At 47.2% G+C, this 19729-nt stretch overlaps 1 protein-coding gene across 2 annotated transcripts in view; it reads left to right on the top strand.

Annotated features, from left to right (window-relative positions):
- Positions 1 to 19729, top strand: part of LOC146829678 (phosphatidylinositol 3,4,5-trisphosphate 5-phosphatase 2-like) — a 737141-nt gene that overhangs the window by 430798 nt on the left and 286614 nt on the right. For both annotated transcript variants that reach the window (XM_085608354.1, XM_085608353.1), the window contains exons 9-11: positions 3049 to 3162; positions 5498 to 5612; positions 8592 to 8698. In XM_085608354.1, the coding sequence (XP_085464480.1) occupies positions 3049 to 3162; positions 5498 to 5612; positions 8592 to 8698 (336 nt within the window). The remainder of the gene's footprint in view (positions 1 to 3048; positions 3163 to 5497; positions 5613 to 8591; positions 8699 to 19729) is intronic.

Below are 19729 nucleotides of genomic sequence, written 5' to 3'. Positions count from 1 at the left end.
TAGACTAATCTAACTGTATCTAAAAAGTTGAATGTTTACGAGTTTATAACATAGGACTTGACAACTAATTTACCTGCATCTTAGAAGTAGACTGTTTTCGACTCCAAAATATGCACGGCACACTATCTCACAGGACTTGCAGACTAATCTAGCTGCATCCTAGAAGTAGACTGTTTACGACTCCAAAATATGCACGGCACACTATCTCACAGGACTTGTAGACTAATCTACCTGCCTCCTAGAAGTAGACTGTCTTTACTACTCCAAAATATGCACGGCACACTATCTCACAGGACTTATAGACTAATCTACCTGCATCCTAGAAGTAGACTGTTTACGACTATATATATGACGGGACTTGGCTACTACTCAATACGCATCATAGAAGCAGGCTGTTTATGACTCCAGAATAAGCACAGCACACTATCTCACAGGATTTGAAGACTAATCTACCTGCATCTTAGAAGCAGAATGTTTACGACTCTATATCGTAGGAAGTGACTACCAATCTACCTGTATCGTAGAACTGGTCTGTTTACGACTCTTTAACATAGGAGTTGACAACTAACCTACCTGCATCCTTAGGTTTCAAAAGATAAGTTTATTAAAAGTATGTCACAATGGATAAAACGAAAATATCACATGTCAAAGTATCATAGATAAACAGTATAAAGCATTTTGCAAATGTCAGGTAAACAAAACATCATGAAAGAGTGGAGGGTACAAAACAAGGGCAAAATGTGTAAGGAAAATTAAGAACAGGTATGAATCATAACAAATTGCATATTGAAGATAAAGGTACAATATATGAAATATAAATAACAAAATGACAAAAACTAAGAAATCAAGGAGGTTGAGCAACTTCTTTAATATGTGGTATTGGAGCAAAGGATCTCTTAGCACTTTGTCTAAAAACTCTGTAACAGGAGACCATAAAAGCAACCTCTTATGCTTCAGAGAGATGGGACATACAAAAGTTGTCTGAAGTCTGTGATTATGGCACACGGAATACCACCAAGCTAAATATGAGAGTATAGAGGCATCTTTCCAGTTTTTTGTGATCTGCTGAAAGGCGGTGGCTAATAATAGGTAAATAATTTGAATCTGAACTTTTGGTTTGTTCCAACACGTAGAGAGACTGGCTAGGAAAATATTGACAAAAGTAAGAGGGGTGGAAGTCCTAAAAACAGTGTTAATTTGGGACCAGACTGATTCCCTAAATTGTAAAACGTGAGGGCATGAAAAAAGTAAATGCCGAATATCAGCCCGTGAAGATAAAGAAGACCAACAGGTGTCAGGAGCATCAGAGTGCATTTTATGGAAGGTGACTGGTGTCAGAAGTAGTCTGTTATAAATAAAGAAGAGAGTTTGTGTGGTGCTAGCAGCCCTGGAAGATTTCCTAATTCTTTACCAGATTTTATCCTAAATATGTATAGGCCAATGTATATCTAGATCTGTCTCCCAGGCAATCTCAATCTTTGTTTTATCTCTTGATAAAAGTGGAGATAATAAACACGTGTAAAGGGTAGAGGCCCTAGGTGATATGCATAGAATAGTTGGCCAGGAGTGATCAAATAATGGAGGCGAGGTAGGTAAGGATTGAAAATAAGAGTAAGAGTCCAGAATAACAGAACATAAAATTGAAACTTCATTAGAAAATGATGAAGGTAAATGAAAAAGCGCACTAGCTTTGGAAAAGGTAAAAAAAGAGTAATCTTCAAATAATTGATGTACCCATAAAATGCCTTTGTCCCTCCAAGTTTTCCAGTAAATCGGTTTACATTTAACACGGATAAAATTATTGTGCCAAATGGTTGAACTATAAGGAATGTACTAAAATCATGTGGTTCAATAAGGAAGAATTTTATTTAAGCTAATGCACGAGTATTTGATAATTGAGGTGTGTAAACTATGCGGTTTTCTCGTAAAAGATAAATATTCTTGGAAAGAGAAAGGTGAAAGGAAGGAATTTTCCAGATCAATCCATAAGTGAAGCTCTGGAGAAGGAATCGATAACCATTTGCAGAAGTGTGTTAATAAAAAAGCCTTGTGATATTTAGGGAAATCAGGGAAACGAACACCCCCTTTGGATTTCGGACGCGACAACTTCCATAATGACATTCTAGGTTTTTTGTTTAACCAAAGAAAAGAAGTAAGGATGGAATTAATTTTGTGAAACCATTTCATGGGAATGGAAATTGGAATGTTAGATAAAAGATAAAGGACGATAGGTGTTCGCATCATTTTAATAGTATCGAGCCGTCCCCACCAAAACAGATATCAAGGGTGCCATTTGGTCGTGAGGGAGCTAAGTTTCTCAATACATTTATTAAAGTTTAGGTCGATTGATGATTTAATGGAGGTGACAAACCATATACCTAGATATTTAATGTGAGCCGGATTCCAAGTGAAGTTGGAAAGGGAAAAATCAGCCTTGAAAATGTATTTTGACAAAGGCAAAATTTCGCATTTATCAATATTTAACTTGTAACCCGAGACTAGAGAATATGAATCAACTTCCTTTAAGAAAGCCGGTAAGGAATGTGAGACCCTGCATCGAGTTGAGTTGCTCTGCGTCGGTTCCAATGAAGCCGGCAGTAATGTGGCGCGGCTTTGCAGGGTTTTGCATCACTCGGCGTCAGTTCTGTTGAAGCTTGCAGCTGTGTGGCGACGCTCAGTCCAGTGCATTGTGGGCCTCAGGAAGACATGGCCACAAGTCAACTGAGGCATGCCTGAAGCCAAAAGAGAAACTTTTTAAAACATTGTAATATTCAGGTCCCAATTTAGAGAGCAAGAGAGAGCAGAGGATTACAGGTGAGTAACGTTGTTATGCCCAGGGTCACCTGTAGAGCACCAACTACCTGTTACACACTGATATCTTTTGCTTTATGTGTATAATCATCACAGCTGTACTACCCTAGGGAACAGCTGATGGTAACTACATTAACAAACAGGTGAGGTCACATTTTTAATTTATAATATGACATTATTGTTGAAGTTCTATGGTATCTGGAGACTTTGTAAATCTCTCTGGTTCTCTTTCTTCAGGTTCTGACAGCATTACAAGAATCTGTCCTCATTGTGGCAACGACAAATATCTCTGGTACGAGCTCCCCGGTGCACTCCCCGAACACCCCCAGCTGTGATGGCCACAAGTTTGAGGTGAGCAAATCCTAGATGCAGACACAGGAATTTATATGCATCTGTTTAATATCTTCAACTAGTGGTTGGGGTCCTGTATGAATAATAACTACATGCATCACACTAATATAATAACACAAGTAACTAGTAGCCAACTAACTAGTGAGCGTTATACTGACTACCTGAGGATGGGTTGGCCCTGCTGGAGCTGTAACCTTCAGCCTCCTAATTACATATATTACCTTCTCTTTAGTGGGTGCATTAACCCCCTTGTTATCTCATTGACTTAGCATCTCCAAGAATTATTATGTTTGTTTTCTCCAGAAATTAGTCTGTTTTTCCGAGTTAGGTATGATAGGATAGTTGTTTAGTGCTAAAACTGTCCTCTTGTGGCCCCTTCTACATACTAATAGGAGATCCCATCCTGGCCAGCAGATCTAGGTCAGGCAACCATCCAACAGATTCTGTAAAACACCCAGGAATTCTGTAATATGTGGACCTAACTTTGAAACCTCAGATAGACTTTTTAGTAAAACTTTCTACAAACACACTAATATTCCCAAGACAGATTTTTCCATACCTAGGTTTTTTCCAAAGAGTTGAAGCTACACATGCGCTTGTGCACGCTCACCTAGATATATAACTATCGACACCCACGTTCCCCTGAAACAAATCACAACAGGTCCGAAACTAAAGGCCAGACTTCATCACCTGAAACCCTCGGACCACCTTGTTCAGCTATGTTGTCTCTGCATTGGCTTCCAGTTTCACGCTGGATCAATATTAACGCACTGTAGGGAACTCACTGAGCGCGCTAAGGAATCGGAACAAGTCTCTTCTAGCATAAGTTCGACTCACCGTGCTGGATTCAGCCATCGATCAAGCACGCGCTTGCAGTTTACAGTGCTTCACTCCACTCAACCGGACTTGGAAGCCATTCCTTCTATGTCCTGCTCTTTAAACTTTGGAACTCCAGACTATTCCACCAAATGTATATATTTAGGCATTTTGTCAGGAGCACTGAGCATGCTCTAGAATAAACATCTACAAAAGGCAATGAGAGGACAGTGAAGCCTAGCCGGTGGGCTAGTCACCGAGTCCAATGTCCTTCATTCGTGGCCTCTGATCTGATCGAAGTCTCTTGCTGCGGGGTTCCCTGGTTCCTGTAGGCTGGCAGTGAGATTCTTGGGGAGACCAGTGTGAGTGGGGCTACAGTAATCCAGGCATGTCATGATCAGAGATCTAGAGAGCCACACTCTGTGACCAGTGTCAGATAGAGGCACAATTGTTTGGAGCAAGTGAAAGTTCAGAGTTAAGGAGTATACACAGGTTCCTTTATTTCCGAGCTGCTGGAGGAGGGGTTCCTAAGTCCATGCGCCAGTCGAAGCATAGATAGTCAGACTTGTTCCCATGACTAGAACCTAACTTATGGCTAGGTCTATGTAGAGAACACTCATCCTGAAGAGCACATGGTACGAGCAAGCTCGGACGTTGGTTGAGTTGTCTGATATGTTGTCTAGCTGGACGTGGATCTGTCATCTGGGCATATTTGGAAGGTATTTAGGGGCATATCACCAAGGAACGGCAATGAATAACGCAAAGTGCGCTTAGCGCTTTGTTATTCATCGCCGTCTATCTCTGTAATTTATTGCCCTGGTAGCGCGTTATCAACAACGCGTTGCTACAGGGTGATACAAATTCCAGAGATAGCATGGGAAATCGCCGTTTTGCAGGGAACATCGCTGGTTTTCCAGCGATGTTCCCTGCAAAAGGGCGATAACCTTGCTGATACGACCCTGTGGTCGTAGCAGCATAATCCACCCCCTATGTTAGGGATGGGTAAGTCAGGACTTTAGCAGACGTTAGTTTTTGGAGAAAAACTAACGTCTGCTAAAATGGTAGGGCAGTCTTGTAAATATCGCGATGTGCACTACAGCGATATATATGCAAGGCTGTACTGCCCAGTGACGCCCACTTTCCATCTCATTAGAGATGCAAAGGGAGTCATCGGGAAAAAGGGTGCTAACATGCGATTATGCATGTTAGCACCCTCTTGTAAATAGGGCGATAGTTTTATCTCTGCTTTTTTGGAGATAAACCCCTTGTAAATATGCCCCTTAGTAGTTGTGCTCAAGTGGTGTAAGTAGATGTGGAGTAGGAGACACCAGAGAGATATTCCTTGGGTTAGGTGCAGGACGTGACTTGTGTAGGCGATACGGCCAAGCCGCTGAATCTCCGGTTGCAGATCTAGAACTGTGAATGTGCACCACGCTGAGACGGGCTCGTCGTTTCTTGGGCTTCTTCCAAAGTTCTCTGTGGAAACCCCAGGGTTGACCTTGTTCTTCTTTCACTGCAGGTCAGACTGGGTAAGACACAGAAGGCCACAGTGATGGTGGAGCTGGAAAAGGGGCTGGTGACCATCTTCAAGAAAGGAATGGGATCCCCCGAGGAGACCATCACTCATGAACAAAGTAAGAGAACAGGAGCTTGTTTACGCCACTGCAAACTGTCCTCGTGCAGTAAAAACACCCCGATGTTTGCTTATGGAGGATTTTCTTCCCACTTTCCTGTATCTCACTTTCCTGTATCTCACTTTCCTGTATCCCACTTTCCTTTATCCCACTTTCCTTTATCCCACTTTCCCTTATCCCACTTTCCTGTATCCCACTTAACTGTATCCCACTTTCCTTTATCTCACTTTCCTGTATCCCACTTAACTGTATCCCACTTTCCTGTATCCGACTTTCTTGTATCCCGCTTTCCTATGTCCCACTTTCCTTTATCCCACTTTCCTTTATTCCACTTTCCTGTCTCCCACTTTCCTTTATCCAACTTTCCTGTATCCCACTTTCCTGTATCCCACTTTCCTGTATCCCACTTTCCTTTATCCCACTTTCCTGTATCCCACTTTCCTGTATCCCACTTTCCTGTATCCCACTTTCCTCTATCCCACTTTCCTCTATCCCACTTTCCTTTATCCCACTTTCCTTTATCCCACTTTCCTGTATCCCACTTTCCTTTATCCCACTTTCCTGTATCCAACTTTCTTGTATCCCGCTTTCCTATGTCCCACTTTCCTTTATCCCACTTTCCTGTATCCCACTTTCCTGTATCCCACTTTCCTTTATCCCACTTTCCTTTATCCCACTTTCCTGTATCACACTTTCCTGTATCCCACTATCCTTTATCCCACTTTCCTTTATCCCACTTTCCTTTATCCAACTTTCCTGTATCCAACTTTCCTGTATCCCACTTTCCTGTATCCCATTTTCCTTTATCCAACTTTCCTTTATCCCACTTTCCTCTAGCCCACTTTCCTGTATCCCACTTTCCTGTATCCCACTTTCCTTTATCCCACTTTCCTTTATCCCACTTTCCTGTATCCCACTTTCCTGTATCCAACTTTCCTTTATCCCACTTTCCTTTATCCCACTTTCCTGTATCCCACTTTCCTTTATCCCACTTTCCTTTATCCCACTTTCCTGTATCCCACTTTCCTGCATCCCACTTTCCTGTCTTTCCGCTTCTCCTTGTGTGACATTGAAGATACACAAGCACGAAACTTGGTGAACTCATGATACCTCCCATGCATCCTTTTCATGCAGTCTTTGAGCAGAGGACTCTCTCTAATATACCTTTGTTTTTATCTTACCCCTTTATATCTCTTTTTTCTGTACAGAAAATCCCTCAACATGATCATACTGTAAAGGGTTCTTGTGTGCTTTACTTACCAAATAAAAATGGGTGTGTGTTCGAAATTAAGTACCACTCCACTAACACATACAGGGAAATATGACCCCTCAATAGAATCAAATAAGTTGATCTATTTCAGTTCTCATGACCTTTGCGGCTGCCTAGGTTTGTAACGTACCTATTTATATGTACCTGAGAAGTTTGCAGAGACTCTGTGTTGTGCGAAGGGCTAACCAGTGATGTTTCTTTGTCAAGGTGTTATGTAGTATGTTTGTGTAAGTTCACACAGGTGCTCAATGCCTCTACCGCCTCCCATGTGGTTTGTTTTGTTCTTCTACAATGTAAAGAGAAACCCATTAAACATATTCACCCATTAAAGACAGTAAAGATAGCTGCCCTAGTGGCAATCTTGCATACCAGGAGTAAGTCTGGAGTACTCGTGCCATAGTCCTGGAGCCAAATTATATATCAGGCACACTGTTCATGATTGGCTATGGTGCACCTTTAGACAAGTACGCCGGGCACAAACATGAACAAAAGGATTCCCTCATTTGCCACAGGCCGCACCCCCATGCTAGTGTGGGAACTCCCTCTCCAGGTAGTGCTGGTGTTACATGTGCATCAGTGCTATCAGTGTTACAGAAGGGGGCGCACAAGCGTCTGTGGCCCGTTCTGTATTATCAAAGTGACCTGGAGGCTCACAAAGTGGGCACACACGCCTGTTGCTGCTCTAGGGCCCTTTCTGTAATACAGCTTTTTAAAGACAAAAAAAGGCAGTAAGGCTGGGCAACAGTCACACTGGTATTTATCTATATTGTTTGTAACAGGATCTTAGACGCTCAACTGTTTGTGATCACCACATAGACACACTTGTTAGCACAGACTAAAGCAGGAGCGTCTTTTATCTAGAAATATATTATCCTCAATAGTAATAATATCATAATAATCTCATCTGTTTCTTACATCATATTTCCATCATCAACAATATCAAAACGTCATAATCTTGACGCGTTTCTTCTTTGCAGACTTGTATCAGCAATGTACATAATCAGTCCAACCCCAATCAATGGGAGTAAACACTAGTGATACACAGGATTCAAATGGCCTTGATGAAAAATTCTTGATTTATTTCTATTATTTTGTGGATACAGACAGACAATCAGCCCAGCCAACATGTTTCGTCCTTGCAGACGTCATCAGGGTTTTAAATTATCACCAAACTCCTGGTATATCTTCTCTAGAAGTACCCTGTGTTGTATATCCAAAAATCTCATCATATAATGTGTGTTCCACTTCAATATATATGTTCTAGCCTTCCTTCATCCAAAAAGGGATAAGATTTCCTTACAGGGATTTGTATTCCCATAACGTACATCGAGCGACAACCACCTTCTTCAGGAGTCAGGATGTCTTGGAACGCTGAGTACCACAAGGGTAAATCACACCAACTCTCAGCAAAATCTTTGAGAATCAGGCCCGCAGTGTAGAGGCCACTGAATCAGTGGGCGAATAGAGCCTTCCCTAGATTTAAAAAGAGAGATGATGGCTACTAACCAGCCGTGGACTTCACTAGCCTTCATTCTTTGGATTAACTCCCCAAAGTGCCTAGAAGGTACAGTAGACAATACACACAAGAGAAAGCCTCACTCATTTTTAGTCATCTCGCTTGGTGTCTGGCTGTCGTCTACAGAATTGTGCTTGCACATTGTTTCTTCCATGAAGTTACAACTAGTCATGTGTTGATTTCCCACTTGTAGTTCTGCAGTTGATTAAGTTCCAGAGTGAGCAGAGCAGGGTGAAGCTTATGTATGGCCGCGATCAGCAGAAGAGTTTGACCCGAGACTTCTTCTTCCAGAACGCCAAGGTAAGTGAGTCGTTTTATGGGTATGCTGGGTCCAGCCCTGATTTCTGGGGCTGCGGGCGGTGGCCCATCCTCTGAGCCGTAAGTGAGAGGGTAAGGAGGGAGGGTAAGCGAGAGGGTAAGGAGAGAGGGAAAGGAGGGTAAAGAGGGAGGGTAAGCAAGAGGGTAAGGAGGGTAAAGAGGGAGGGTAAGCGAGAGGGTAAGGAGGGAGGGAGAGGAGTGTAAAGGCGGAGGGTAAGCAAAAGAGTATGGAGCGTAAGGAGGGAGGGAAAGGAGGGATCACAGCTCAAGCCTTAGAAAGGTGTATGGATGGCAGTGGCAAAGTCCATTCCCAGTGAGGGATGTCTATCCAGACACATTGGCCTTGTGGGTGCAGACTCCACCTTGTGGATGCAGACCAAGCTGCCATCAGGTGTATCTGTAGGGTGGGAATGGACAACAAGGCCCCCATGATCAAGTGGCCAAACCGTGTGGGATATCCAACCTCCTACAAGGAAGTAGGAAGTCATTCCACAGCCTCTCCCTCAGGTTTGTCAAGAACCCATCCCAGTCTTGACAGTCTGATATTTACGGAGACATTTTAGCACTTCCCTGTGTGGGACTTTACTTCCCAGTTGGGCCCAGCACAATCCCACGGTATGCCAGGCCATGGGCGAGGAAGCGTGGCCGTGTACACCTGACTATGGGCAAGGGAGGCATGGCAGTGGTGCCAGGCCATGAGCAAGGGAGGTGTGGCTACGGTGCTAGGCCATGGGCGAGGTAGGCATGGCTGTGGTGACTGGCCATGGGTGAGGGAGGCAGGGCTGCGGTGCCTGGCCATGGGTGAGGGAGGCGTGGCTGCGGTGCCAGGTCATGGGCAAGGTAGGAGTGGCCGTGGTGCCAGGTCATGGGCGAGGGATGGATGGCCGCTTTCCATCGTATATTGATAGCCCTTTTAAGTTAGGAGGAGACACAAATGGAGGATTCAGGTGGCCGCTCTGCTGCTTTCGACTCGTTTAAATAAGCCTAGGATGGACGCCTCCCCAGATGGCAGTCAAGGCAGGACCGTACAAGTTGCAGGCGCCCAAAGCTAGGTAGTAGTGGCAGCTCCAGAGCATATGACATCAATCTGCGGCAGTAAATGAACAGTGTCAACAGAGGGCCAAAACACCCGGGAAAATGCTATTTATCGTATCAGGGGAGAGGTAGGATTTATGAAATATAAAACATTGAATCAGCTTGAGCGTGCATTCCTAGACCCAGAATGAGGATGCTCAAGTACTCTACTCCACTCAGTATCAGAAATGCTCTCCTGGATTCAGTCTCCCAAGTGTCTCTCAAACACTTGGGAGGGGGAGGGGTAGCAAATCATGTGCCTTATATAGCCAACTCTACCCATTGTGTATCCTGTGTGTAGGGATATGAGGATCGGGTCATCAGCCCCCCATTGGAGGAAATGTCTTCCTAACCTAGGAGTGGTCATTGTCAAGCATGTTACTATACAGTAAGCTTCCGTAGTGTACATCCTGTGCAAGAAAGCAGGTTGTGCCATATTTGCTCTTATGGAAGCATGGCTTTAGTGATTTCTGTGTACTGAAATGACCGCTTGTATGTTGAGGGCACAGTATTACTCTATGTTTTGAGGATGCAGGCCCTACTGGCTTCCTTCCATCCACATGGGCCATCGCTGTGCTTCCCTCTCCATCTTCTCTTTGACTCTCTTTCTTCTCCCTCTGTCTCCCTTTCTCTCTCTCCCACTCTCATTCTTTCACTTCCCTCTCTCCCTTTTAGGTCGAACCTGGGCAGCGCATGCGTTGCTCTGCAAGGTATGCTGTACTTTGGTATGGATTTGAAGCTCCGCCTACTCTCCGCCCATCTTTTCAATTGACTCCTGTTGCTGTCCTTTCTAAATGGTTGCTTTTGGTTCGTTAATAGGCTTAATAGTCCCTCCTTATTAACGCCTTGTCTGCATTTGTAACCTTCCATGAGGATGGGCTTTTTACTTGTGTGGTTACACGGTATGTTTATTTAGTGTCCGTGAGCACTATTTTTTGTAATTATTTTGTCCTACTGCAGACTCGACTTTCCTGCAAGGCTTTTAAGATGTGCGTGAGGCACCTTCAGGTTCAAGAACGGCAGCCGCTTAATTCTTTTGTTATGCGAAATTAACAAAAACTCACTCCCCTTGTTGTGTTGTAAAATCATGCCCAAACGCCCGCCCTCCCCCACACTGTCAGATTCCCTCTCAGCGCCATTGCAGCATGTAGGAGAGAGAGGGTGTTAAGCGCCCAGAACCTTGGAGAGGGCCCTCGAGCATACTCTCGCTGCGTGCAGCAATAAACACATGGACACCCAGTATGTTGGTCGGGTCTGGACTGGCCTTGTGCGGCCACGCCCCCCTTTTATTTTCTGTGCTGCGCCGCTCTCAGTGCAATGCGTGGGTGCAACATTTTTGGCACATGCCGGGCTAAACACTGCACCGCTAACTTATTACATCCCATCTCGACTCAGTCTCTTCTCCTTTCTTCGCAGGAGGGAGTCGCGGTGGCCACTCAGCATCCAAAGTTCTTCATTCTCTTCCTTGCTGCGTGAGGGTGTAAGGGAGGTGCTCGACATCTGACGCACCATTCTTTGCATCGATCTGCTCTCTTTGCTATCCTTGCCTTGGTTTTTCTTTTGGCATACAGACGCAAAATGGTTCGGGATTCCGCAGTGGGAGCATGTCCGTACTTGGGCGGGGCATGCTTCGGCAGGGTGTTCTTCGCATCCACAGTACCCACATTGACCTTTCAGGGCTTGGGATGGACGGCTTCGCTGCCCGCTCCCTCTGTCACGTGTCCTTACGGCGTCCGCACTCTCTGCTTTGATGGTCACACTCTTCTCTGTCATCCGTGTCAGGGCTAAGTCCATCTCATCCACCCTGGCTGCTGAGAGGTCATGTGTCCTGGCCAGGACAAGTACAAGTAGGTCATTGAGGGGTATGTTCAATTGTCTTAAAATCAGTCCGCGTAGGATCTTGCTGCTTACCCCTTGGATTAGCTGGGCGCGGATCTCATCCATAGTGCAGTCATCAGTGGCGTAGATACTTGCCAACTCCCTCAGCCTCGCGTAAAATGCATTGATCAATTCCCCTTTTCTTTGTCGGGCTTGGCGCAGTTTGAACCTCTCAAAATTCGGGTTCAATTGCGGGTCGAAGTGCGTGTTAAGTGCCATTACCGCAGCTGCATAGTCGGTTGGTGCCCCTGTATTTGGAAGGTGCTTGAATACGGCTGTGAAGTAATGGGGCCGTTAGGTAAAGGATGACGCAGAGCCTTTATTATGTGCTTACTGCTCCCGCGTTCGCGTGCCAACTGATGTCACGTCCGCGGAAGCCTCTTTATTGGCTAAGGGTCACTCGACCCAGGATCGTACCATGGTGCATAGAACCCGTGGGGGATGCTGCACAAACACCCCTCTCAATTAGTCCTCTTCCAAGGACCCTAATGGTCGCACCCATTACTTCATGGCTGTGACATTACATTCCTCCCAAAAATAAATAAACACACAATGGTCACTGCATTAGTACTAAGCGGAGCAAAACACATTGAGATAAACCGGAACAGTCTTACGTGAAATAGTCCTTCAGTTTGCGAGTCGGCTCAGGATTCTGTGTGAGGCGATATTGGGAGCTTCCGCACCCACTCAGTTCTCCTTCAGCGTCATTGGTCTGAGAAGCTCCCATGAGCTCTGGTGGATCAAGGCCCCGCTCGGCATTGGAGGCACCATGCAGTACAAGTCCATCACCGGGGGCAGGACTTTGGATGTTGTCTGATGCGGTTTCCTCTTCAGTTTCAGACTGCAGTCTTTCCTCAGTTCCAGACCGAGGCAGGCTCAGACCCATCGGAGAATCAGGTGATGGATGAAAAATCTAGAAGTAGGAAATCTTCTGGGTCACCGTTTCACCACCCCTCCTGGCCGTGACTCGAGTGCCCTTCAGATGGACAATCACCCATGGATTCTTCTCATACGGTAGCTGGAACTTGCTTTTTGTCAGACTATTCCTTAGCAGGACCATGTCCCCTACTTTCAGTTGTGCTGGCTTAGCCCTCTGACATCGGCTGACTTGGGCACGTGCACTCTGTCTGTGAGCATCAACCTGCTCATCGTTCGGACCTTCCGGGCGCCACCTTGGGTGATGTGGAATGGAATCGGTAACTACCCAGCCCATGGAAAGATGCCCCAGGGCAACCCCAGTGGTGGAGTGAGGTATTTGTTGGTAGCTTCTTAGAAATGTAAAAATGGCAAGTTCCACAGTCTGATGGCATTCATGGGCTATGAGTATCACCTTGTTCAAAGTCCGCATAAACCTTTCCACTTCCCTGTTGACTTGCGGTCAACGAGGGGTGACTCTCCGGTGCTTGATGCCTAAGGACGTCAGATAGGTAGCCATCTCCTGACCCTGGAATGGCGGCCCATTATTTGTTTTCAATTCTTGAAAAATTCCATGTATAGCCATCTCTTTTTCTATCTTCATGATAACTTCATTCGCAGTCAGCGACGTGATTATCACCACCTCTGGATATTTCGAATGATCATCGATGGCCATGAAGGTGTGTCTTTTGTCTGGGAGACTTCCAAAATCAAGACTTACACACTTCCAGGGGCGCCTGGGCCGGGGCTCAGTTATTATCGGAGTTGGGTGAGGGGTTTCTCCTGTTGCCTGACACCACTGACATGATCGGACCACGGCTTCGTCCAACAAAGGAAAACCACACCTTGGTCCGCAGACGTGACTTAGTTTTGACCATTCCTTGGTGGCCAATATGGGCGAGTTGGACTACTTGTGCTGTCAGGGAAGACGGGATAACCAAACGGTAACCTCGAAGCAGGCAGTTCCTCCCTGACATGATACAGGCTCTCCATGATGCATCGTGCTTCGGGAGTAAGTATCTTCCACTCGTCTCTCGCACGGTGCCAATTCCCATGATTCAAGACTTGCTTGACTCTCTGCAAGCACTCATCTTTGTTTGTTTTGTCTCTCAAAATTTCTATGGAGAGAGGAAGAGGACATGATCTAGCGGTGATGCAGCAGACGTATTCTTCGGTGTCTGCCGCGTCTTCTTCTACCTGGGCCGTAGCCGCCCTCGGATGGCGAGATAAGTAGTCCGCTGGGTTCCGAGATCCTGGTTGATATTCCACCCGACAATTGTAATCTTGCAATTGCAACATCCATTTTTCGATTCTGGGGGGCGGTTTAGACGAAGTTCCTGAGAACAGGGACAAAAGGGGCTTGTGATCCGTCATCACAACGAAGGGGTTCCCATATACATAGAGATGAAAGTGGCGGCACCCCCAATGGATCGTGATAGCCTCCTTTTCTATCTGAGAGTACCGCTGCTCCGTGTCAGTCAGAGAGCGGCTGGCGAAGGCCACCCAGAGCCTAGTCCTCCTCAGTGTGATTTGGTTGCAACAACACAGCCCCTAATCCTTTTGGGCCAGCGTCCAGCGCAACCATAGTCAGTTTCCAGGGATCAAAGAAGGCTAACGTGGGGGTAGCCGATCAAGCCGCCTTGATGTCTTGGAACGCCTTGACATGTTCCGCGTTCCATGCGCGTGGGATGGAGTCCTTTGTAAGCTCCCGAATTGGTTGAGTAAGGGTCGTAAGATCTCGAATAAACTGGCCACAATAATTGACCATTCCGACAAAGCTTTGGACTTCAGTTACATTGGTGGTGCATTCTTGATAACTCTGACCTTGTCCGGGTCCGGATTCACCCCTGCTGCAGAAAACACATAGCCGAAGAATTGGAGCTGCGTCTTGAGAAACACGCATTTCTCCCGGAGTAGTGTGAGTCCAGATTCTCGGATTCTCGGATTCTCTGTAGTACTTGGGTCAACCTGGTGTTATGCTCAGCAATGGTTTTGGCGTGGATCATGATGTCATCGCTGACATTTATTACCCCGGGATGTCCATTATCACTTCATGAATGACATTTTGAAAAACCTCTGCGGCACTGGATATTCCAAAACTCAACCGAGTGTACCTTCTGAAGCCGACAAGAGTGGAGAACGTCGTTATGTATCTAGATGTTTGATCTAGCACTAGCTGATGGTACCCGGACCGGAGGTCGAACTTCGAAAACCAGCACGCTCCGGCCATTTCTCCAATCAAGTCATTAATTGTGGGGGTGATATGTCGTTCCCGTTTGATAGTGGCATTGGGTAGCCTCATGTCCACACATATACTGACAGCACCAGGTTGTTTAGGCTTCCGGGTGACGACAATTGGGGATACCCACGGAGTGGGTCCGGTCACTTTCTCAATCATGCCGTCTTCTTCTAGCTTGTTCAGCTCTTTCTCGAAAAGTGGGCGCAGGTGGAGAGCCCCCCTCCGATGGAGTAGGGCTACTAGTTTTACCATAGGATCTATGTAGAGGTGGATTTCTTTGCCCTTGAATTTTTCAATCCCTTTGAACACCTCTGCGAACTCTGCTAAGATGTGCTGGACTGATTCCTGATGTATCCCAAAGGCGAAGGTTACTACTCCTAGATCCTCGGCTGCTCTGCGCCCCAGTAGCATGCCCTGTCCGTCCTCCGTTACGTATACCAGGGTCGTAATGGGGCGTGTCCCATGGGTGACCATTGTCTTGAATTTGCCTCTCATCTTCAATGGCCTGTCCTGTCCATATGCGAAGACAGTGATCATCGTGGGGCCTAATGGGGGATCTGGCTACATGGTGCTGTAAACTGCTGCCGACATGATGTTTATGGTGGCCCCCGTGTCCACAACTGCAGTGATGCCTTGCTGGCCCACTTTGATATTGCACAGGGGAAGCCGGCGTGATCTTCGATTCGCCGTTCCGATCATGTGTACCGTGTGTACCATCTGTTCCTCTCCCTCGTCATCATCCATGTCAATTGTCTCTCGACCCCATTCCGGAATGAGGTTGACCGCTGGCCTTGGCTTCCTGTACCTCTTCGAGTGGCAGACCTTCTTAAAATGATTGAATTTCCCACAGCCTGCACATCTTTTACCTTTCGCTGGACAGTCCGACCGCACCATGGGGCCCTCCGCCGCAATAATCACAATTGCGAGTGTTCCTGGGTGGAGTGTTCATTGGTTCTTTCTTGCTGTATCTGCCCGTTAGCCGAGTTGCCACCGCATTAACCGGTTCCACTTTGACGGGCGTCTGCAACGCCACCTCCATACGGACCGCTCTGGCTTTGGACAACTCCTTGGTGCGCCCCATTGTCAGTATGTTTGTCAGCGATTTCCCTGACTCCTCAAGGATACATTCTATGAGCTTTGCCGACACACAGCCCTGATTTATTTGCCCTCTGATCTCCTCCGTTTCGTCGCGGAAACCACACGTGCTTGCAAAGTTCTTAAGTCGGGCATGGAAGGTGTCGAGGGGCTCATCAGGTAGCTGGCGCGCCTGGCGAAAGATGAAGCGCTCATAGTCTTGGTTCGCCAGTGGCTCAAAATACCCTGTGAGGGCATTGATGAGGGTGTGGTGTGTTTTGGGCGTTGCCTTTGTAAGAGACATGGTAATTCAATGAATGTCCTTCCCTTCCAAATGGAGAAGCAAGGCTCTCTTTTGGTCCTTGTGAACTTTTGTGGCCTCAAAAAATATTAGCAGGCGTTCAACCCACTCTTTCCACTTGGGTGCCTGTGCCGAAGGAGGCCCCTCCACTACGAATGGCTGAATTGGTGGAATGGATGACATGATGTGCGCTGGACCTACTGTGCGCAGGACCGAGATCCAGTCGCTTCAACAAGCACTACTGGCAGGTTGTTCCGCTGCAATGGCCTGGCGGGATAATTTGTATGCCGCCTCCGGTCTCAGGAGGGAGGTGTGGACCTGGCCGTGCAGGCCTCTGTGAGGCTGGGGCTGTGAAGGGAACGGTGGAGGCCTGATGTGTATGCGCGTTGCTGCGGGCCCTGTGGTGAGCTGCAGGTGCCGTGACGGAGGCAGGACAGCTCTCACCTTGGATGCGGGATGTGAAGTCCTTGACCCGACCGCTGAAACTCCCGGTCCGCGGCACCCCGGGGCAGGCCCGCACCTCTGACGGGACGTGGCATGTCGCGTGCGTCTGTGGCACGAGCACCGTGTGGCACAGAGCCCACAATCGCGGCCGTCACAGAGCTGGGGAGCGGGGCACAACCACCCTCGTCGCCAGTTGTTGTGTCGCAAGGCCCGGTAAATTAGCCCGCCACTTACGGCTGTGAAGTATTGGGGGCCATTATGTAAAGGACGACACCAAGCCTTTATTATGTGCTTACTGCTCCCGCGTTTGCGCGCCAACTGACGTCACGTCTGTGGAAGCCTTTTTATTGGCTAAGGGTCACATGACCCGGGATCGTACTATGGGGCATGTAGGAGAGTAGGATCTGCACTTATGTTACCCCCACTTTTTTTCCAATGTGTACACTGGTTTCTGGCTATAGTCTGGCTGGGTCCCAGTCTCTCTGTTCTCTCTAAACGACTTGGTGTGCATATTAGATGCACTAGTGATTGGATACTGTGGTATCTTATGAGCCTCTAGTATATGGTACCTTCGGTACCTAGGGCATAGGCACTTCACAGGCCTACCAGGGGCTGCAGCATCTATTATGCCACCCCTGGGAAGCAGACTCAATCTGACACCACAGGCCTGCTACTGCAGCCTGTGTGAGGTAGTGTTAGCACTCCTCACTGAGGTATAGGTTTCTATATCTCACCATACACACACATATAAACCTCTCAGCCACCCCTATGGCAGGCCCTATCAATCCTGAGGGCAGGGTGCTTGGTTTACAATGTGAGGGGGTGCCTCTGCATGAGCAGGGCCCCTCTGCAGCTACCACAGTCTATTCTCTATGGCTGTTTGTGTATGCGGTTAAACCATATACTCTTAAGTGCATTAAAATGCTAACTTTGGAATGACTGCATCAAAATATGTCGCGTTTGGTGTCAAACAACTTGGAATCATAGCCCCACATCAGTCCATGATGTGGGAGTATGATCCCACCTTTCTAGAGGGGACGACATGTAAAACGACAGAAATCTGAAAGAGCCCTGGCATCACAAAATGGATGCCACCAGCACAGACACCGGGTTGCCCTCCTGCTGCTGAATGAAACTCGCAGTGGAGGACGCCCAACAAAAGGCATCCTGTCACAGGAAGGTGTCACCACCTTCCAGACAGGATTTAGTGTATTGGGGCTGGGTGGGTGCACTCCTAGAGTGCATTGAAGTCCTGCACTGGGGAGCAGTAGGCTCCTCTGTGCATATGCCAGCTCAAACTGATTCAGGGGCTACCTGCCCCTGCTCTGGCGTGAAACTGGACAAAGGGAAGTGGGTGTAACCACCCCCTCCCCTGACACTCCTAGAGGAGTGGTCATAGAGCTAGTCCCTCACCTATCTTCAGTATAAGATAGCAAACTTTGCCATTGCAAAACAGATAACCCTGGAAGACCCTCTACAAAGAAGAATCCTGGCCCTTCGACGTTCCACTACCTTTGGAAGACAGAAGAATCTCCCTTGGAGTCAAGGAGTGACTCCCCTGCTTGGCAGGCACCAAAAACCTTAATCAACGGTCGCAATCCCGCCGGAGTTCGAAGTCCCTGCAGCCCCAGAAGTGGATCTCCTGACTTCTTGACGGCCATTGTGAGTCCCCAGCAGAGCTGTGTGCGAGTGGACCCCACGAGTGACGAGGAACAGCAATACCCGGGAACCGTGCACTATTGTCAAGTGCAACCCCTTCACTACGTTCCACAAACTTGTGCATTGGACCATTTGTGGCCCAAGTCTCCAGCAGGGTTTGCAGCGAAAATCAGAAGCCTACCTCATCCCGAGTGACCGTGGGCTCCTGTGAAGCATTTCCTGAAGAGGCACCTTTGCAATCCCTTGCCCGTTAGCTTGTGGGTCCGCCAAAGACTTTCTTATTGACTCAAAGGGCTCCCCTAATTGCTCCAGGCCTGCCCTCACTTACCCTCACTGGGTGAGTTCCTCAGACCTTGCTGGTCTGCACCATTGACTTTCTTCACTCTACACAAGACTTACAGTTGCCAAGGCTTGTTGGCTCCAATCCGGTTGCCGACACCGCAGTCAGCTGCAGACGTCATGAAACACTCCGAATCCAGCTGCTGGTTATCGTCAAACTCTCCTGTACCTCGTGAGCGAAGAGTCAAAACACCATCGACGACCTGAAATCACCCGACATCTGTGGTCATCCATCTTCCTGGCCACCGGTCACTGGCAAGTGACTTTGAACACTGTCCCTTCAATTTTCAGGTCATCTGCAACTCAAATCTATCCTTGGATTCCACCGGACACTTCTTCAGTCGACGCAAGCAGCAAGTCTTCTTTGGTCTCCATAGAAAACAGCGACGCGACCCGACACCAAAAGACACCTATGCACCCGGTTTCCCTGGGTGAGGTAACTCGTGCACTCCGGTGCCCTAGTGTGTGTTGGCCCTCGAGTTACTTACCTTGTAAGTGGCTTGCTTGTAGACTTCCTCGAAGTACCCTAAAACTTTAAAAATCAACCCGCGACTTGCTCCATTGTAATCAATAGGGAACCCGCGGCTGTGTTCACACACTGCATGTGTCTCTCGTGGGTCTGTTACTTACCTGCTTTCACTGCAGTAGTGAAGCCCCAGCGATTCTACAGGCCCTAGGCCTTGTCATTTTGCAAGTCGACTTTCCTAACCCATTTTTTTAGTATATGGTCTGGTACGCCCTTAGGGCCCCAGCCATAATTGTGCTTAACTTATTGTGAAACGTTGATATTTGAATGTGTTCCTGGCTTCTAATCTCATAAAGAGATTAGTAGAGAGTGTCTAGAAATAAATACATATATATTTGATATATATACCTGTGTGGTGTCCTTTCATTTGGTAATTCAAGAGACTATAAGGTAAAAAAAGCTGCTTTACATTCCTCTGAGACTTAGCCTGAAGGCTACTCTCCACAGCTACCACTAGGATAGCTTTCTTTAAAAGGTTGTCTTAAACCTATCTACCATAAGAGTCGAATTTGACTGGTGCAAGGTGGCCACTATAACTAGTGACCAGCATATGCCAGGCCAACT

Source organism: Triturus cristatus, chromosome 5_2 (genome assembly GCF_964204655.1).
Source record: "Triturus cristatus chromosome 5_2, aTriCri1.1, whole genome shotgun sequence".
Taxonomy (NCBI): Eukaryota; Metazoa; Chordata; class Amphibia; order Caudata; family Salamandridae; genus Triturus; species Triturus cristatus.
The sequence above is the reverse complement of the archived record's forward strand: the minus strand, read 5'-3'. Positions and strand labels throughout refer to the sequence as shown.